Source organism: Syngnathus acus, chromosome 19 (assembly GCF_901709675.1).
Source record: "Syngnathus acus chromosome 19, fSynAcu1.2, whole genome shotgun sequence".
Classification (NCBI taxonomy): Eukaryota; Metazoa; Chordata; class Actinopteri; order Syngnathiformes; family Syngnathidae; genus Syngnathus; species Syngnathus acus.
This window is the reverse complement of record NC_051103.1, coordinates 7,304,728-7,324,204: the sequence shown is the minus strand read 5'-3', so window position 1 is coordinate 7,324,204 and position 19,477 is coordinate 7,304,728. Positions and strand designations below refer to the sequence as shown.

At 46.7% G+C, this 19,477-nt stretch overlaps 3 protein-coding genes across 6 annotated transcripts; 2 read left to right on the top strand and 1 right to left on the bottom strand.

Annotated features, from left to right (window-relative positions):
• The first annotated feature begins 1,296 nt into the window (after nucleotides 1-1,296).
• LOC119138550 (histone-lysine N-methyltransferase PRDM9-like) lies at nucleotides 1,297-6,290 on the top strand. Of its 2 annotated transcripts, none has more exons than XM_037278733.1 (7): nucleotides 1,297-1,524; nucleotides 1,610-1,718; nucleotides 2,023-2,079; nucleotides 2,147-2,424; nucleotides 2,493-2,560; nucleotides 2,792-2,982; nucleotides 3,076-6,290. In XM_037278733.1, exons 2-7 carry the CDS (start codon nucleotides 1,622-1,624, stop codon nucleotides 4,956-4,958), a joined length of 2,574 nt encoding a protein of 857 aa, XP_037134628.1. In that variant the 5' UTR covers nucleotides 1,297-1,524; nucleotides 1,610-1,621; the 3' UTR covers nucleotides 4,959-6,290. The 2 variants fall into 2 exon arrangements, with proteins under 2 accessions (XP_037134628.1, XP_037134627.1); XM_037278732.1 differs by having other exon boundaries at nucleotides 3,073-6,290.
• On the bottom strand, nucleotides 5,873-15,145 carry LOC119138562 (neurabin-2-like). Its single transcript, XM_037278765.1, has 10 exons — nucleotides 13,844-15,145; nucleotides 9,939-10,071; nucleotides 9,369-9,489; nucleotides 9,149-9,253; nucleotides 8,522-8,654; nucleotides 7,485-7,631; nucleotides 7,290-7,343; nucleotides 6,981-7,210; nucleotides 6,814-6,910; nucleotides 5,873-6,478 (listed from the first exon to the last, which is right to left on the bottom strand). Exons 1-10 carry the CDS (start codon nucleotides 15,080-15,082, stop codon nucleotides 6,428-6,430), a joined length of 2,310 nt encoding a protein of 769 aa, XP_037134660.1. The 5' UTR covers nucleotides 15,083-15,145; the 3' UTR covers nucleotides 5,873-6,427.
• sgca (sarcoglycan, alpha) lies at nucleotides 9,947-19,413 on the top strand. 3 transcript variants are annotated; one of them, XR_005101175.1, is made up of 14 exons: nucleotides 9,947-10,056; nucleotides 13,329-13,410; nucleotides 15,783-15,930; nucleotides 16,033-16,149; nucleotides 16,229-16,380; nucleotides 16,582-16,648; nucleotides 16,724-16,922; nucleotides 16,993-17,161; nucleotides 17,252-17,460; nucleotides 17,535-17,561; nucleotides 17,628-17,801; nucleotides 17,870-17,896; nucleotides 17,964-18,028; nucleotides 18,613-19,413. XR_005101175.1 is itself a non-coding variant. In XM_037278936.1 (13 exons), exons 3-13 carry the CDS (start codon nucleotides 15,894-15,896, stop codon nucleotides 17,968-17,970), a joined length of 1,185 nt encoding a protein of 394 aa, XP_037134831.1. In that variant the 5' UTR covers nucleotides 9,947-10,056; nucleotides 13,329-13,410; nucleotides 15,783-15,893; the 3' UTR covers nucleotides 17,971-18,367. The 3 variants fall into 3 exon arrangements, 2 of the variants coding, with proteins under 2 accessions (XP_037134831.1, XP_037134833.1); XM_037278936.1 differs by lacking the exon at nucleotides 18,613-19,413 and having other exon boundaries at nucleotides 17,964-18,367; XM_037278938.1 differs by lacking the exons at nucleotides 9,947-10,056; nucleotides 13,329-13,410; nucleotides 18,613-19,413 and adding an exon at nucleotides 15,526-15,653 and having other exon boundaries at nucleotides 17,964-18,367.
• Nucleotides 19,414-19,477: the final 64 nt, after the last annotated feature.

Sequence of the window (19,477 nt, the reverse complement as noted above, 5' to 3'; positions counted from 1 at the left end):
ATATGTATACCTACTAGCGATTTAAAAAAGAAAAAATAACATTACTCTTCACCTGCCTCAGCAACACATGAAATAACTGACCAAGCCTATTTCTTTGTCACTGCTGATTTTTATTTTGTTCAATATCATGAGTTTCTTTTTTTTTTTTTTAAATATCGAGAGGTTTTATACAGAATTGTGAGCTATTTTTTTTTTTTTTATCACTGACATTGCTACAATATCCTGCTGATTATCATATTGTGAGGTTCATATCATGATATTGCATCGTGATGTTTGGATATCATTAATAGCTACTACCTCCTGAAGAAAATAAAGCAAGTGTGAATCACCACACATGTGAGCATATGCAAATAAAATGACCTGGAAAATACATTTGGAAGAAACTAAATGTAAATATCTTAACTCGTATGTAGTCATTTGATTGATATGCAATCAGTAGGCTGCTAAAGGACAAATTTTACACCATTTCTTCCATTATAATTTGTTACAAATATGCATACTATACATAGATCATTTAACAGATTTTTTGTAGTAACTTGTTAAATTTTTATATGACAAAAACAGTTTGAAAAAGAACTAAAATGTTTGTTTTAAATGCATATATGAACGTAAATAGCTAAAGTAACATTTACAAATAAAATATTGAATTAAGAGCACTTCCAGCATCCTTTTTACCATCATTAAAAAAAAAAAATGTACGACTTAGTGGTAGTAACATTTTGTTGTTAAATGTGGTGGTTAGGATTGTCATGTTGTCATGAGACTGTGAGAGAGATACTCATATATATGATAAAAAACGAATGGATGGAATAATTCCTATAAAAGATCATTTAAGTTGAAAGGTTTGTCGTGTAAAACCTCTATTTTGGATACAAGTATTAAAATTATAACGTGCATATACAACCTGAAGTACACAATTAAATTGGACTTATGTGTTTTTGACAAAGGTTGTTTCTTTTTCTTATGATTTTGTGTTGTGATTTAAGCTTTGATTGTAAATAAAGTATAATGTATGGATCATCCTATTGGTTGCAGTTGATGTTTTCAGGTACCGCAGACCTTTTCACATGGATGATTTTGTGATTTATTTTTGTTTTTTGGTAAGAATTGTCTTTTACATGAAATAAAATGCCTAATGACAATGAATTCTGTTTGTGCTGCGTGTTTTTCATGTTTCTTTTTCATGATATACTGTAATTGCTGTTTACTACACAAATTGTACAAGCTTTTATTCTGAAAATCTTCAGAAATTCGACCAGCTAGGAAAGCTTTTATTCCGAAAATGTACAATCGACAGTTCCCGGGTAAGAGTTCAACTGTTCCGGCGTTAATTAGCGACACAGCTTGAGCTCGACAAACAAACTTATTTCAATGTAGAAACAGTATAAAACGACTTTAAAAACCACGATTACTCCAATGGCGACATGACTCAAACACGAAGTCAAGACTCGCTTCGTGTCTGGTTCGTTTGAGGAGACTTATTTGCGAGTACTTCGCTAACATCATGCTAGCTAAGCCTTAAAGGTAAGCTAAGTAGGGCGCCGTCATGTCCCTCTCCGTAAACGCCCAAAAATACTAATTAAAAAGAAAATGTGTGTTTTATATGGAGTGTGCGGTCCCCATGTCGTGCACGACCAGCACCGTGGAATGGGTCGAGTCCACCGGGCAAGTTGTTATCATAGAAGGCTGCTTGCCCACCGACAGCGTCGACGCAGCTGGTAAACTTATTTTTCCCCACAAATGACGAAATATATATATTTGTGTATTTCATGTTTCCGTATCCCTCATAAATTGAAAACATTGCCGTAGTTTGGCTTTTTTTCCCATTCTCCTCAAGCAGGTAAATGCCCGCGAACATGTACCGCTTGTTTGGTTGAGTGACTTGGCAGCTAAATTGTGAGGAGGAACCAGAATGTATCAAATAAAATGAAATAATGAGACACAACATCTAATCTTTGAGTTTTATTGTTACATGTATTGCAGCTTTTCAATTGACTACATTGTCTCCATTTCACCTTTCAGGGATTCCACCAATCCAGAAGTTGCTTGTCGGTAATGGAGAGGCTGAAGAAGGCTTTTGTAAGGAAGATCAAATCAATACTTCTAATGGCTGTCTAAAGATAAACATTTTGTAACTGTACTCCAGGCTGCGAGGAGTGCCTTGCGCTCTACCAAGACCAGAGCGACCCCTTCAAGACCAGCGGCCCATCTTTTATCCTTGATTTTCCCACAAGCATGGGGGTCCCCGAGAGGGCCCTCTTGACATTGCCCTACGGCTTGACGGTGGGCCGCTCCAGTATTCCCGGCGCAGGTGTTGGGGTCATCAACCACGGGCTGGCGCTTGCTCCTGGGATGCATTTTGGACCGTTTGAGGGCGAAGAGACGAGCATGGAGAACGCCATCAAAAGTGACTATTCCTGGGAGGTAGGTAGCGTCTTTACATTGTAGCTTCTAAGCATTGTAAAGAATATCTATTCTTTTTCATTTTGTAGATTTACAAAGGGCAAGATGCTTACGAGTACATTGATGCCTCCACGGAAACGTTTTCAAACTGGATGAGGTATCTGTAGTGTTTTCTTATCACACTTAAAACGAGTATGAATAGCTTTAATATGTAAAAAGTTGTAATATAGTAAGCAAAAGCATTTTAGAGAATGTTTTTCTTTTTAATTTCACTTGTTAAAATCGGATTATTTTTCTTCTTCATCTTAAACTTGTAATATTTTTTTCTATGATAAAACTCAACACAATGATGTTGTGTGCCCGTTAGACTGTTTTCGCTCTGTTGCAGGTATGTCAAGCGTGCTCGCAACAGGGATGAGAGCAATCTGCTGGCAGTGCAGTATAAAGGCAGCATCCTGTACCACTGCTGCCGCGGCGTCAACGCTGGAGAAGAGTTGCTGGTGTGGCCCAGCGACAAGCTGCTTGCACGCTTTAGCGACGCTTGGATGCAATTTTGGGTGACCAAGCTCCAGACTGCAGGTACTTTGGAATTTGAAATAAAGAAATCACATCTGGCTCAAGAGTTAATCAATGTCTTCAAAATGCCTATCCTTGTCAATTTTATTTCAGCAGATAGCGTCCCACCTGAAGCGTCACAGGTTTTTGTGTGCGGCCACTGTCAGCTGAGCTTCACCACCGAGGCCTTCCTCCAGCACCACGCCGACTGCTTCCACTCTCATCAACGGCAGAAATCGCAACCTGATGAAACCGAGCCAGACGATCCCGGCGCAGACGCCGGGATCTCTGCCCCTGCTCTGACGCCACTTCCAGACGCAGTCATGACGATGGCCTGCTCCGACTGCGGTAAGACTTTCAAGCAAGCGTCTCACTTGAAGAGGCACGAACTGTGCGTGCACCGGAACAGGCGCCCTTACTGCTGCACGCTGTGCCGGCGTAGCTTCAGCCAGGCGTCAGGTTTGCTCCGACACCAGGTTGTTCACAGGAAGCCCGGTGCGACACATTTAGCAGAAAATGGCCAGCAGGTCGGCGACGCCCAAGAAGAAGCTTCCAACACGTCGGAAGTTACGACGACGACGAGCGAGCAACCGAGTGATGAGAAGGACAAAATGTCAAGTGAAGCTGGAGAGCAAGAAGTGGGCAAGCAGCCCCACGTTTGCGCTGAGTGCGGTAAAACCTTCCGTGTCAAAGCGTTCCTCAAAAAGCACAAGGCGCTGGTGCACGACAAGATTCGTCCATTTGTGTGCACCCTCTGCAAGCGCTGCTTCGGCCAGTGCAGCGACCTCACCCGCCACCTGCAGCGCCACCGCACGCGACGCACGGGCCGCCCCAGAGTTCGCCGTTTGTCCGGGCCACCCGCCGAGATGCCGTTTAGCTGTGGCCAGTGTTCTCTCGACTTCTCCACCGTGGCCCTCCTCCAACTGCACATCGGCGCCAGTCACTCGGAGGAGGTTGGGCAGCGGGACAATCCCGATTCCAGCTCAAAACCCCCGGACGCTGTCCCGAGGCTTCCCTGTGAGAGGCCCCGGCGACACGCCTCCAAATCCAAAATATCCCTCATCACCCAGCTCGATGGCGAGGAGCTCTCCAAACGCAAGTTTTTCCGTTGCAACCACTGTCATGAAAGCTACGCCGACCCAGACGAGCTGCGGGCGCACGCGTGCGAGCAGCAACGCCACACGTGCGCCATCTGCGGCTCGACGTTCGGCCGCTCGGTCTTCCTGCGGCGCCACGAACGGACCGTCCACCGCAGCGTGCCACAACGCCGCTGCGAGCACTGCAGCAAGGTTTTTGTCGAGTCCGCGGGCCTGGAGCAGCACCGGCGAGCCGACAACTGCAGGAAGTACCACTGCACCACCGAGCTCTTCTCCTGCGCCCATTGCCAGTTCTCCTTCACTGCCAAGAGCTTCCTCGCCAAGCACGTCCGCAGGCACCACCCGGCGGAGTACCGGGCCGACAGCTCCGCGTATCAGCCGGAGGAGGAGCAGGACGTCAAAGTGTTTATGTGCTCGCGCTGCAAAAAAGACTACTCCAACGCCAAAGCCTTTAAAAGCCACTCGTGCTTCCAACAGGTAAAGGTGCTCTACTTCTGCGCCGACTGCGGCAAGGGCTTCGGCAACCGCTACACCCTAAAGCAGCACCGGCTCACGCACACGGGCGAGAAGCCGCACGGCTGCCCGCACTGCGCCAAGGCCTTCGCCAACTCCAGCCAGCTCACTGTGCACTTGCGCACACACACGGGCGAGAAGCCCTACCTGTGCACGCACTGCGGCGAGAGCTTCCGCCAGTCGGGCGACCTGAAGCGGCACGAGCGTAAGCACACGGGCGTGCGGCCCCACAAGTGCGAACAGTGCTGCAAGAGCTTCAGCCGGCCGCAGAGCCTCAAGGCGCACCGCATGCTGCACATGGGCCAGCGCATGTTTACCTGCACCGTGTGCAGCAAGAGCTTCTCTAGGAACTATCATTTGCGTAGGCACCACCGCAAGATGCACACCTGAAACATTTCATTCACCTCCTTCAGCCAGCCTTGCTTTGAATCTGCTTTTTGATCTTTGTTACAAATTAGTGCATTTTAGGAATGAGCAGCATGTTGGCCACCGGCGCTGAGCTCCATTCTGTCTCCAGCCAGTGTGAAGCGTGCGGTGAGAGATCATCCGGTGTGCTGCGGTAAAGTTGTCCACATTCACTTATTTGCTCCAAAAGTTCCTGACTGCAAATAATTTGTCACAAAAAGTGGATGCACTTATTTACTTTCTGCCATCTAATTGGACAGCATTTCATCGTTATGCTAACACAATACAATATATAATACATATACATCTGTTGTAAAAGGGAAAAAAAAAGGTCCATCAAGTGATGTGCCGGTCAAGAGAAGCATGTGACGTCCGCTACTTGAACGACATCCAAGTCGACCTGCACCATCAGGTAGCTTTATTCTATTCTATACGTGCTGTTGCACCTGTTTGCGTTTAAAGAAAAAAAAATGGTGTTTGAAGATTGAATCATTTCCATTGCCACTGTCAACAATATACAAATATTTCATATGTTGCATCTTTAACCAGCCAAGGGCTATCCCTAGTGCATGCATGTTTTTGTTTTTGTTAGTTGAAATAAAAACAAGCACTTTGTCCACCATTGTTGACCGTTTAATCCACAAAACACACAATGCCAAGAATGTGCACTGTACAAGCCTTATTATTATTATTATTATTAGGAAAAATACAACCGTGCCTGTTTTTCGTCACTTTTTCGTTATCCAGATATATTACTTTGTTTTTTTTTGTTTTTTTAACATAAACACAATTTTTGCTCACATATTTGTGTTATAAATACGCAGTTAAAAGCTGAGCTCTACAAAGATGTTGGTAGCGTTCAATTCAGGCAGTGGGTTTGTTTGTTGTTTTTTTCCCCCTTTTTTTTTTTTCTTCCCTATTCCTCCTCATGCTGCAGCTGCTGGTTCCAGACCTTAAAATGTCCTCTGCTGGTACTTGCTGCTCCAGTTAGTAGTCATGAATAAACGGAGGCCTGGATTCATATTTACGAGTCTTAAGTGTGTAAAAAAGAAAATAAATAAAATACACAAAACACTGTTAGGCAGCAGGTGGTCGCCACAATTACAATCAGTCCTGTTTTGATCCCAGTTGTCAATCTCACATCAAATTTACAACACTCGTCCGTCTAATTTGAGTTTACATGATGTGTTAAATATTATGACACATATTAAAAACTCTTGTTAAACCACACCTATACAGTAGTCACATCTGTACACGCTGGAAAAAGTCACCAAACTAGAAAGACAGGACATTGTTTTTGTTTGGCAATTGGGGGGGGGCGGAAACCAGATTCCGGGATTAAATACTCTCCAGGTGTAAAAGAAAAAGGGTTCGACATGGAGAGTAGACAAAAGATACCCTGCTGCTCCTTGTTGTGCTCTCCTTTTTTTTTTTGTCTACCTCCAAAAGGCTTCTTATAAAGGTTCCGATTTGAGCTCCTCCACACGGCACTCCAAGTCAGCCACCTGCAACGGAGCCCAGAAGAAGAGGTGTATTTTTTCTTTCTAGTCATCTTGTTTTTCTATTTTGTAAATCTCCAAATTATAAATTTGATTATGACACATACAGCTGCACTTTAGTCCAGATTTGCACCAAAATGTATCACGGTCATCTGTTTGGCTTTAGAATTCCCTTTCCAAACCACTAGAGGGCGCTACAGGTTAGAGACTTTAGCAGTTATTTGTAATTACCAGCCAATGCCTATTTTAAGTGACCTCTTATTTTATAGCCTGCATTTATTTTGAGCCGTCTGACCCACACATGTAATGCTTTTTCTCTTTATGTGATCTCGCTGACCGACCTGTTCCTGCAGCTGACCCGACTCCTCCTTGAGGAGTGAGGCCTCGGCTCCTGCTTGTGCACATCTCTGTGTCTCCTTCTTCAGGTACTCAATTTCCCTGCAGAAGGGCAGACGATCAATCGGCATTTCCAAAGAAGGGTAAAGAGAGCGTAGGACGTCGGTCTTACTTCTGCTGGTATTCCTTGATGAGCCGCTTGGCCTTGCTGTACTTGCGCTCCAGCGCCTGGTACTGCGCCTGCGTCTCCTTCAGGTGCTCGTCCACCGCCTGGCACAGACTCTGCGCCTCCATCCAGTAGCCCTCCAGCTTTTCCATGCGCTCCTTGTTCTCCTGCAGGGTCTGCTCCAGCTGCGCCTTGTCCATGCGCCAGCGCTGCTTGTCCTGCTCGGCGTGGTGGAGCTGCGGGAATAAAGAAATCGTTCCTTACGAGAAGCGCTGGAGAGGAACGGAGATGTTCCTGCAGGTGAATCCGGCGTACCTTCCTCTTCAGCTGCTGGATTTCTGCCTGAGTCACAGCGTGCTTAATTTGGAGCTGAATGGGAGGACACAAGGTAAGGAACATATTATCAGAATTATGCATGTGGTCGTGACTGTGAAACCGAGTGTGTTTTGGACAGAAATACTCCAAGCAATTAATGTTCTATTGTGCACAGTAGCACATTGTCATGCGCACCTCTTTGTACTTATGGGCCAGTTTCTCCGGGTCCGTCTCCAGCGGCGACAGGTCCTCGTTCTCCGCCAAGTCGAACACTTCGATGGCGCCCGTGTACTGCGGACTGACGTCTTCGTCCTCATCCTCATCGGTGCCGTACTCGCCTTCCTGCAGGGACCAAAAGCGGTGAGAATAAAAATGTACACTTTGAAAAGTTTTTTTTTTTTTTTTAATGCTTTTATAATAGGGGTCAATTATATATAGATTTTTTTAAAAACACATGAAGTGATTTGTTGCAAGTAAATTATATTTTGGGAAATAATTAAATGGAAATAATTAAATGTCTGCATAGTGGTTGGAAATGACTGCTTTTAAGGGGTTAAAACGGGAATGGAGAAAAAAACAGGTGCAGTACTGTAAACAGCCAGTAGATAGGGCAAAATCGCCTCACTCTCTGCCATCCTTTCTTGATGCTTTTCAAGAACCACCATCTCTTGATGAAAGAGTCACTTCCTGTTTTTGCCGCCAATGGAAAAGGTCGTTTCCGCGCACGTGTAGCAACGAAAGGACCGGTCGGGAGCTGCGAGGCTCGTCCCGGGAGCCATTTTGCAGTCGTCACGTTACCGTGGCAATGACAAAGGAGCTTGTAGGTCACACACAGCAGGACCTTTCTAATGTTTCCGTTGCTTTGTTTGGCAGAGCCAGATGTCTGACGACCGCGATAATAAACGCAAGATCCGATTTCTTGATGTGCTGGATGGCTTTGATTTGGTTGTGCAGGCGTGACTGATGTTTTGACTGCCGCGTGTGTGTAAAAATACGCACAAACGCATCTGTTCCCAAAGTGGAAGTAATCCCAGCTAAATATTGATGAGGCAACTCGGCTGAGAAAGCAGGCAGAATTCCGAGTCAGTGGGGGGAGGGAAGGCAAGGGGGGGGAGCAAAATAGATTACTCAGCGTTTCCCCGGCAGCACGACCGCCGCCCCGCCGCACATTCCACAATAACGAGCCGCGCACTTTTATGCCCCTGCCTCCCCCCACAAAAAAATAGACAGACCTCATGCTCTTCCATATACTGGTTGTAGCGCTGTTCCAGCATCTCGCGCTGCCAGCGTTCCTGTTCCAGCGTCTGCTGGATGAGCTGCGCCACCTCACTCTGCTCTCCCGGCTTCTCGCGTCCGATGAAGAACCTGAGCGGCGCATTTATCAATAAGGCAACAGTAATAATAGATAGACAAAAGATTTCCAGAGAGAGCACTCGTTTTTGAGAAATAACACATTTCAATGACTCATCCATTTCCCTGTTTGCCTCAGTTCATTACTGTGACTACAAAGCAAACAAAATGTCTTAATTAAAGAGAAGAGTGAAGGCGGCATGAATTGTGAAGCCTTTCAATTTTCGGGTAATTTAATGCGCCTGTTTTTTTTTTTGTCAGCCTGAGGGTGTTTTTTTCTTTAATGATAATCCATAATGCATGCGCTGTCTGACAGCCTTTGATCATCCCAAGTCACACAAAGGCCCCAACAGCAAGAACGGCTGCACTCCATTAAGGATGACGCCTAGCCACTAATATAATGCATTTAAGGTCCTGGAATGATGCTTAAGTGCAAAAAAAAACAAAAAACGTGTCCTGTTAAATAATGTTCTATTCAAATTATTGTTGATTTGTACTTGTCATCTTACTTGACGGTTCCCATGGTGTTCCTCAGCACAGAGGCGGCAAAATTCTGGGTGACTCCCACCAAACTGGTCCCATCCACCTCCACGATCAAATCGTTCACTTGGATCCTGCACGGAGCACCATCGACAAGCACTTTCTGTAGGTGTCCATGTTTTTGTACACAGCAGCACACATTCTAAAATGAAGTTGTTGATGTTTGTGGAGGTGACATTGGGAACACACCTGCCGTCGCGATGCGCCGCGCCCCCTTCGGTAACTGTTTTGACGAAGATGCCGAGCTTCTCCAGGCCCATGTCGGCCCCCGCGCCCATGCCGATGATGCTGATGCCCAGGCCGTCCTCATCTGGAAGTCAAGACAAGCTGGCTTCATTTAAAGGTATGCTGCCGCTTTATTTTTTAAAAAATAGGCCCAAAAATATTATGCCTTTTTTTTTTTCTCTTCTCAATAAAGGCGATGTAATATTTAGAGAAGAAAAATGAATTTTTTTAAATAAAGTATTTATAGTACATGACAGAAATATTTTTTCATTTTTGTCCTCACACTTTTGTTTTTTTTTACTTTTTAGCATGAAAAAACATTTTAGCATGCAAGAAGGGAGCTCAAGTAAAATCTTTTAAATCACTTATAGCAAGAATGATGAGCCATGTACACACTTCTAAATATAGTCTCTTATAAATAAATATTTGAATACTTCATGTGTAAGAGATCTTGGGGGTCAGGCTCCCTGAGGAAGGGTGGAGGTAAATTTTTGCCGTTCACGAGGTGGTCAGATGATTAGTAACACGTCTCACCTTTCTCCAGCTCCACGGGGAACAGGTCCAGCCGCTCCACCCGCTTCTCCAGCTCATACTCGGCGGACGCCGCCATGGGGTCCACGTCTTCGTTGCGCCTGTCGTAATCCTCATTGGGGTAGGTGGCAAACACCTGCACGACACAAACACGCTGCACTTTAGGGTCAACGAAAGACATTGCTTAAAGTTGACCTGTCAGTACGACGTAGCGGTAGTGTTTTATTTATTTTTAAACCAAAGCTCAAATACTTCCCACTCTTGTCATTTTGAAAAGGAATATTTCGTTCAGATGAGGTCGAGAGCTGTTTTAAAGCTACACGGGCGTATTTTAACACTCCGCATTCATTCTGCTTCTTTTTAAACAGTTTGACTGTTCACATAAACACCTCCAGCATAATAATGGAGGCCTCCCGCAGCTGCACACACACACACACACACACACACACACACACACACACACACACACACACACACACGAGGCGATTACGCATGCAGCACCTCGCATGCTCGACTCGTCACAAGCGCTCTCAATTTGTCCTCAACATTTTCTTCTCACTCCGGAGACATTTTCACACTTTTGTGTTCACGTCGTTTGCGCATCTCTCTTTCGATCTTTGTTAAAATGCGTCCATCTGCGTTACACGGCTTTTCTTCGTCTCCATAGCAACGCTGCAAGCTCATCAGAATTGGCACCAGCCCCCCCCCCGCCCCGCCCTTGGCCTTCTCCTCTCGGAGATTTACAGTATGATTGTATTTGCATGCGTTGCTGAACACTCAACAAGGAGCAAAGGCTTCTTCATTTTAAATCTGCCAAAACCCCAAGAAAAACATTATTTTGCCTTGATAAATACAAATAGAATATAATGTAATGAACACGTTGACCAGTTGTGTAAAAATTGGATTAAAAAAAATTAAAAGCGGCTACAGTTTTAAAATAAAAAAACGTAATAATTGTTTTTATCTCATAATATAGACATGGTGTACTTTGTAAAGATTGAGGCCAAAGTCAACCCATGATGGGTAGGAGGATGCTGACAGACAAGCACTGACTGAGGTTTTTGATTTAGGTTACCTTTGTATTTAGCGGGATTAGAAGCATGTGGATTACACGCACGCACATAGACACAATGAATGCTTCTATACATCCCACAACACTCGTCTACTCAGTGACACCGTGGCGGGAGGCGTCCTGATTGAAGGTGTTCATTGTGGGCTTGGCACGTTGGTGACGCGCACCTGACTAACTAACAGCGTCACACTTTCACCTCAGCCTGCAGACATGTTGTTGCGCATAGAAGACAAACAGTGGGATTAGAGGCAGGCTGCCGCTGCCGGTACAAGGGAGGAGGAGGGCGCATGTGTGCCAAAGAAGGGCGCCGTTCCAGTTGTGACAGATAGTAGGTCAGAGGAGCCAACAGATGGCCAGGAAACTCCCTCCCTTCCCTCTTCAGTATGGGATGTCCTACAATTGCAGCTAGCCGCAGACGCTAACCAGTTTGAGTCTATGTGGGCGTCACTCAAGACTGCTAACGGCATGCAAGTGACAACCAACACTTATATGACGAAGAGCTGTCATCATAGGTCTGAAGGCCTCCAACCCCCGCTAGTCACATCATAAACTCGCCTAATGTTCCTCGTCGCAACCGTGCTATTGTGCCTCCTTCAAATGTCGATTGCCACTCCTATTTGAGAATTAACAGGTGCGTTTAAAACAACCGCATAGCTTCAGTTTCGGCTATTTATTTGAAAGACAACTAACAATGCAGCACGCCATGGACACAAACGGTGGAGCAACACATGTAGACAAATAATATAACGCGTCTTAATCTGATTCTTTTTCTCAAATGATCCTAGTGAGTAAACTTGCAGTCACTTCCTCTGCAACCTCCGCTGCCCTCTCCAACAATTGATGCTCTCGCTTTCTCGTCGACTCACCAATCGCGTCTATATTTGGATCTAGTCAACAAGGTGCCCAGCATCAGAAATAAATTCCTCTCTGCTAGCTCCGTCATTCTCAAACTCTGCCAGGTGAATTTGCCGTTGCGCTTTGTCGAAGATGAATAAAAACACCGATTAGATGGAGACGTTAATCACGTCAACATATTAGACGTCGTCGCCAAAGCAGTCGAGAATGGCGGGCTTAATCCGCAGCCCAGATGTAGAACACGCAGATAAAATAATGGTCAGCTGCATGGCACTCGGGTTCATCTGCTTTGGCAGGCCAGTTCGATGGGCAGCGGGCGTGTGGCGGCTTAGCCATGACCTCGTGAGAGGGACGTCGTGGCAGAATATCAAGGTCAGCGACAGACAGAGGCATGCCACTTTCTTTATGGCGTGTTTCGCACAGACAACTTGATAATAGAGGTGGCAAAATTAATCGATTAATCATCAACAAAGCGATCATCAAATTAATCGTATTTGAATAACTAAAGATGGTCAGTGTGAGGCAAACAAGCACTTTTCTTTTTTTTTTTTTAAATTGAAATATCCCAAGTCATTTTATCGCCCGTCTGTTGTCATTCGGCCAAGCCCCACTAAAGAGGTGTCATGTCTTTCAGTTGATTGTGTTAGTGTTGGTGGGTGCTCAGCAGAGGCGAGCGATAAACACGCCGTTTGAGATTGAGGACTCGGACTGAGTTTCACATAGTCTGTTCGAGATAATCAGCAAGGTCGCACTGGCCCTCGCTTTTGTTTCTGTCCCGCAGTGATGTGTTGGTGGAATGTGTGTGTGTGTGTGTGTGTGTGTGCGTGCCAGAGCGCCCACTCGTTCAGGTGACAACTTATGAAACAACTCGCTCACTTGTTTATTTATTTTGCTTATTTGTGTAGACAAAACAAGCTCCTCTTTTACCATGGAGCTTTAAAAAGTACTTTAATTATTAAGTCACAGGGGGCACATTGTTGTCGTCCAATAAAATGTGTGCTTATCTTATCTTTTTTGCCAAGTACGTTTGAAGAAAAGAAAAAAAAAAGCCTAAAGAATTGAGTCGAAGTCTTGTAAAAAATGGACAGTTTTTGAAAATAGCTCAGTCTGGGACTAGGTTGTGACTAAAAACCCTCATTTGTCTTTAAATGTCTTTTTTCCAAATCTTCTTGATGATTTGATTGCGACATACCCTTGCATGCTCACGTCATCACTTGATAAGTCAGAAGCTCTAATATTCGACTTATTACGCAAGCGTTTACCCAAAACAATTCCTTTTAACCATCACGTTGAAGTTGCATACATGTGAGTAAAAAAAAAAAATTCCAAAGCAAACGAGCTCAACGAGATGTTCCTGGCAGAGTTTCTATTTTTATAAACGGCAACAACAGCACACTGATGACAAAGCAACGAATGAGTTGCGTATGAACCCTACCCCCAAACATACTTTTTTATTGTTTTTTAAGAGACCCGCCATCGCCACAACAAGACCCTTTTGTGTCTGCTGACGACAGGAAGCGGGCGCTAAAAATGGTTACTTCCTGTTTGGCAAGCGACATAGAAGTGACTATGCAACGGGGACGCGTGACATTTGAGGCACATAATAGCATAATAACCCCCCCCCCCCCTGGCGCTTGACCCCGACGCTCCTTTGACACGCACACACTACATCAATCTCCATAACAAAGGCCTCTGTGGGGTACAGTGTGAAGACGGGGGGGAGGGTTTCCCTTCGTCAAGACATTTCGGGGTCAACTCTGAGCAAGCTTGACCTGTCAATTATCGTATAAGTAGCTCACTGACCACATTATTAGGTACACATATCATAGCATCCACCCAGTACATTAGCGTTGTTACCAAAATGCTGACCTTAAAGGTCAAAAAAAGATGGACTTTATCCAATTTGGGGTTTTCAGTAACCCTAATGTGCATGGTTTTGGACTGTTCTGGAAATGAAGAACAAATACCATCATGAACTCACCTTGATGGGCTCGATACTGAAGCGGATTTTCCTCGATGGGGGCGGTTCCTCCTCCACGGGGAGCCCTGCGATCTCCACGCAGCTGGACTCGGCCTCGTAGCGGTCGTCCTCGTCCTCTTCCTGGCTCGATCCGTCGTCTCTCGGCGTCCGGCTGCCCTCCTCTGCTGCCTCCAGGCCCGTTGAAGTGGCATCTCCGTTCTTGAAGCGCGCCACCATGCTGGCCTCTTCAAGTTGCTCTGCCTTGGCCTCCACGCCCGCATCAGACACGGTCTTTGACCTGTGCTGTTGCGCCTCTTCCTTTTGACCCCCGTTTATGGTCTCGGCCGCCCTGCGGAGGCTCCTCGCAGGCCCGTCTTGGTCATCCCCATGGTTGCTGGAGACCAAGGCACTCGCCCTCTTGGTGATTATTTTCGAGTTCAACACGCCCACCTTGGCGCTGACCCCCCTGGATGGGAGCGGCGGCGTGGACGAGAGGCGGTTCAGGTTGTTCCGGAGCTCGGCTGCCCGTTCGAAGACGGCGCTGAGTTGGCTGACAGTGGGGGACACGGCCTCGCTGGCGTCCAGGCTGTCCAGGGACTCGGTGCTGCCGTTGAAGCGGGCCATCATGTCCAGCCTGCCCTCCTGCAGGCTGGGGGCCTTATCCGGCTTGAGCAGCACCCTGGTGGTGGCCAGCTTCTCCTGTTGCTGCTGCTGCTGCACCTTCTCCTGTTGCTGCTGCTGCACCTTCTCCTGTTGCTGCTGCTGCAGCTGCTGCAGCTGCTGCAGCTTCTCCTGCTGCAGCTTCTCCTGCTGCTGCTGCTCAAAAATGCGGCGGGTTTCTTGCAGCTTGGAGTAGCTGGGCGATGAAGCCCGCTGGTGGCCGTTCTCGGGCTTGGTGTCGAACTTGCTGACGCGTTCGGACACGGTGGAGCCGAGCTTGAGCAGCGCGCTGTGGTCCACGTTCTCGTTGAGGCTGCCGGCCCTAGGAAGGGAGAGCCGCACGGCTTTGTCGCTTCCCTTGGCACCCTCCTCTGTCTCGGCTTCACCCGTGGTGGTCTGCAGCTGCTGGAACATGTTCTTGATGCGGTGCACGTTGGAGCCGTACCTGCGACCCCGGGGGCCGCCCTGCACGTCTCCATTGGCGGCGTTGTCGGGGACGGGCTTGAGGGCCTGCATCCCCGCCTCATAGGCGCTCCTGTGCGGGGATGGGCTCCTGAGCGTGGAGCCGGCGCTCTTGGCAGTGGGTTCCGTCTTCATCATGGTGGCTCGCTCAGGCGTCGCGACGGATGCTCTGCGACGGCATGCCTTCCTTCCCTCCGTCCCTCCCTCCCTCTTTCACTCCCGCTTGCAAAGCTGTATTATCCACCGGCGAGCGGCTGATGCGCTCAGGCTAGCGGGGCAGGGGGATCGAGACGAAAACAACAGATTGCATTCAAGGCCTGCATGCACCGCACCGCACCGCGCCGCGCTGCAGATCTCATGCACTGCTGTGGAGAAAGTGGGCACGATGCATCTGTCATTAGCTTGCGCGGAATTGCAACGGTGATACTTGCACGATTGTCGCGATCGTTCAAATGACAGTTGAACGTGACATGTAGAGCAGCGACGGGACTCGGCGGCTTTAGCGCGGTTGACGACAGATTGCTTACGTTTTAATCCCTTTTTAAAGGCAGCATCATTTTGATCTCCTCTTGCGGCGAGCAGCAGATTTCTGCCTGGTCCTCCCTCCTCCGCGAGCCGAGAGCCGCCGCTGCATGGAGGAGAAGAATCCGCTGGGTCCTAGCGCCGGCGGGTTCCAATAGAATTTACCCGCAACGGGACCATGACCCTTGTATGCCATGGCCCTCTGTCTCCAAAGTCCTTACAAATGACCTCCTGACGGCCCATTATTGAGTAAATGCATGTTATTGTAATTGCAATACAATTCAATTGTGTGCTATCCATTTATTTTAATCACCAGCCTGAAGGGTACCGCCTCTTTGGATGTCTTTGGAGGCGGGAGTGACCAAAATAACCCCGGCCAGTCTTTCTTACTGTGCACTTGTAGCTGTCAATCACGGGCCAAAACAAGATGGCAGTGTGCAGGAGCTGGTTTCTCCTTCTAACAGGCAAGTTTTTGTCTTTTATATATTAAAAAAAAAACGTACAGTTTGCTACCTTGGTTTTGACACTCATGTTGTGATTTCTACTGTGTTTAATCATCCACACAGTTGTGAGTGCAGCTCACGCCGAGATCAAATTCAACCTCCCAGCAGGGAAGTTTTTCTCCTACGAGTTGATGAGAGAAACGTTCCAGAGCGACTTTGAGTCACTGTCCCAGCTCTACCGTAAGAGCCAGTGCCTTGTCCCCCCCCCAATATGTCCTAGTGAGTGTTGACAAGTTGTTGTTTTTTTCATCATGTATAGTGGGGCGCCTGTACGATGACCCGATGGTGTTCAAGTGCAACCTGCAGTACTTCCCAGATCTTCCCGAGTGGCTGCGCTTCACCCAGAGGCATCCTTTCGACAACGGCTTTCTGTACGGGACCCCGATGTCGACCGGGAAAAGCGTCATTGAGGTATCTGGACTCTTGTTAGGAATTCTAGGAGAGAAAATTGCAAGCTGTGTCATTTCTAGAAGCTTTTTCAGCCTTTCCAGAAATGTCAACAAAGCGTTTATGATTGACTTTATTTCAGCATCATGTGTTAACCAAATAATGGTTGCCTCAACTAACAAACTGGTTCTTTGCAAAACAATATTGTCATTTTGTTTCTGGCAGATTTACGCTGTCAACAAGCGAAGCTACGAAACCACTCGGCAAATTCTTGTCCTTAACGTGATTGCAGGTACAAAAAGGATGGATTCGAGGTTCACTGTACTTTCACCGACCTCATGTTAATCCCATCCCCACTCTCACTTAGCCAAGAGCCCATCCTATCAGGCTGAGTTCTTCATCAAGCTGCGAGAGATTGAGAAGGTGCTGCCCCCTGCTGTCCAGGATGAGATCAAGCAGGACTTGCAGAAGCTGTGGGACACGGAGGCCTTGGACATTGTCAACATCTCCAACGCGCTGGACCGTGGCGGTCGCGTGCCCCTCCCGCTGGCAGGACATTTTGAAGGGTAACACGGCATTATTATTTTCCATCCACCAGTCAGTTGACTTATTTTTCTCTCCTCACTTTTGTGCCAGCGTGTACGTGAAGGTGGGATCGGAGCAGAAGTTTTCGGGCTGCCTCCTCCAGGTACAGGCGCCAGAGTATCAGCGGCAGTGTGCGACGGGCGCCAAGGTCAAGGTTCCTGGGGAGTGCAACTTCTGCAGCATCCCCAGCAACTGTATCAGCTGGTGCAGCACTGAGCTGGTGAGACCCCTGCTTTAAGTACATGTGGAGTGGCAAGTGTCAGGGGGAACGCAACAGCCCACATGCAATACCCCTTTTGCACCCCTTCAGTTTGATCTGACCCAGATGGCTCCGAGCCCGCCAGCCCCTACCTTGGGCTCCGGTGTGCTCGAGGCCGGCGAGGACTTCGAGCCACCCAAGTCCCCCGAGGACCGGGACTTTTTGCCCGACTACCTCGTGACTATTATTGTGCCGCTGGTGGTGGCCCTCGTCCTGTGTCTGCTGCTCACCTACATCATGTGTGGACGTCGCGAAGGCGTGTACGTTTTCAACCGCGCAACATTTAACCTACTTTGTGAACACACGAACTACAACATGTGATGTTTTCTTACAGAGACAAGAGGAACGAAAAGACAAATCAGTAAGTCAAAAACCTACCCAGCAATAAACAGGGACTCAATATCCTAATTTTCACGCTGTGGCACAGGATCCAGCTGTACCACCACCACACCATTCTGGACAACACTGACGAGTTGAGGAGCATGGCGGACCACCGGGGCGTCCCCCCGCCGCTCTCCACGCTGCCCATGTTCGACAGCCGTACAGGAGCCCAGGCGACGCCCTCCGACAGTCCCCGTATGCCCCTCATCATGGCCCAGCAGTAAGAACCTTCTTTTTTTCACATTTTATTTAAAGCACATTTCCTATCTGATTTGCGTCTCCTCGCAGTGACCCCAATGTTGACACGATGCCAAGGTGAGACTCCGTTCACACGTACTACTTGATGCTTTCAAGTCAACAAATGTTGTCTTTGCCTCTGCAGGAAATAAAAGCACCAATGGAGCGTCGATCCAGGAGGACGGAATGTCTTGTGTGCGCTTAACGTTTGTGAGTGTTTTTCTCTCTAATCATCAGTGTGTTACAATATTAATCGTAATATCATTTTTAAAAGTTGTGTTTTGAGGTTTTGATCGTTAACAGTCCAAGTTAGGTTAAGATAGATGGGTGGAAATGAATATAAATTACATCAACTCTTAATTTTAGGTTACAAATGACCCTGGATGCTTATTGCGCTTAAAGCCCACCAGGGGACGCTAGAGTAATTTAGTTAACACTGTAAGGTCCAAAACTTGTGTCCTTCCTTTTTTATTTATTGCGATGCCAGGGCTTTTGAGTGACATTTGTGGAAATGGGTGTTTCAGAAATAAAGTGCTCTGTTTACTGCTAGAAGGTGCGTTTTTGTTTCGGAAGAAATGTCCTCAAAGAATTTTTATTCTGTGGATGAAACTGAAAGGAGTGGATAGGACTGCCTCACATTTCTGAGACTCTTAGTTTAAATCTCACCTCCAGCTTTCCATGTACTTCTTGTGCCCGAGTACCCCGGCTTCCTCCTACATTGTTATTATCAGTAAATTGTCTATTAGTATGAATGATAGAAAAATAATTGGCTTTGTTTTCACTGCTGCTCTTAGGAAACACAAGTGCAACTGCTGTGGAATAGTTGGTGCGGCTAGGCACCGATAGATGCTAACTTTAAAGACGGGAGCCATTTTGGGTTTCACAACAGTTGCTCGACAGGACAGTGAAAAGTCAGCCAGTGAGTAGAACCACTTCACATGCTTTATTTCAGCACCCAGCAAAAAATAATTAAAAACATCTTGATTTATTATACATGTACAACATAAGTACACAATCTCTCTTTTTCAACCATGGAAGTGGGTCTGCTTCCTGGTTGGGTTTTTTTTTTCCGACTTCTTCTTGAGACAACAACAAACAATATAAAAACAACAGGGCAGGAGTTGTGCTAGTTTTCTTTTTTTAGTGAAGATGAGACAGAAAAAGAACAACAACGGGCAAGAGATGTCAATTGAAATGGTCACTTTTGTTTTCAGCTACAATGACATGCGTTTACAAAAAAACAATTGCACGGCAAAGATAACAAGTTGACGAGTCAATTAAGTAGCACCAAAAGGGTTCGGCGGGCATACGAGTGGTCAAAATTACAGTATGACAGCGAACGTCTCACCATCACAACAAGTTGAGTTGGTTCAATAGCACCTTGACGTGTTTACATGCTCCCCATTAGGCTTGTGTGTAAAATATGACCCTTTTCCTTTAAGAAAAAAACCAAAAGGTGGCGGTGACTTCTTGTTTTGAGGTAGCCATCAAAGCAATGAAGGTGCACTTTTGTTTGGGATTTTTTTTGCATTCCGTTAGGACAATTTTACAACAAGGAGACACGTCACACTTTTTACAATTTATTTAACACCAAGCAAAAATGGTACATATCATTTGTTGTTTCTTAATGTCCTTCCGCAGTTGGGGGCGAAAAACGGC

Bases quoted from the DNA above. Each gene is read 5' to 3' on its own strand.
- sgca (XM_037278936.1), top strand. From the start codon at position 15,894: ATGGCAGTGTGCAGGAGCTGGTTTCTCCTTCTAACAG. The intron at 16,381-16,581 runs GTATCTGGACTC...TGTTTCTGGCAG, and splicing joins CCGGGAAAAGCGTCATTGAG to ATTTACGCTGTCAACAAGCG. The intron at 17,802-17,869 runs GTAAGAACCTTC...GTCTCCTCGCAG, and splicing joins CCCCTCATCATGGCCCAGCA to TGACCCCAATGTTGACACGA.
- LOC119138562 (XM_037278765.1), bottom strand. From the start codon at position 15,082: ATGATGAAGACGGAACCCACTGCCAAGAGCGCCGGCTCCACGCTCAGG. The intron at 8,655-9,148 runs GTAAGATGACAA...TGCGCCGCTCAG, and splicing joins AACACCATGGGAACCGTCAA to GTTCTTCATCGGACGCGAGA. The intron at 7,344-7,484 runs GTGCGCATGACA...CCTCCCATTCAG, and splicing joins TGGCCCATAAGTACAAAGAG to CTCCAAATTAAGCACGCTGT.
- LOC119138550 (XM_037278732.1), top strand. From the start codon at position 1,622: ATGTCGTGCACGACCAGCACCGTGGAATGGGTCGAGTCCACCGGGCAA. The intron at 1,719-2,022 runs GTAAACTTATTT...TTCACCTTTCAG, and splicing joins CGACAGCGTCGACGCAGCTG to GGATTCCACCAATCCAGAAG. The intron at 2,983-3,072 runs GTACTTTGGAAT...ATTTTATTTCAG, and splicing joins GACCAAGCTCCAGACTGCAG to CAGATAGCGTCCCACCTGAA.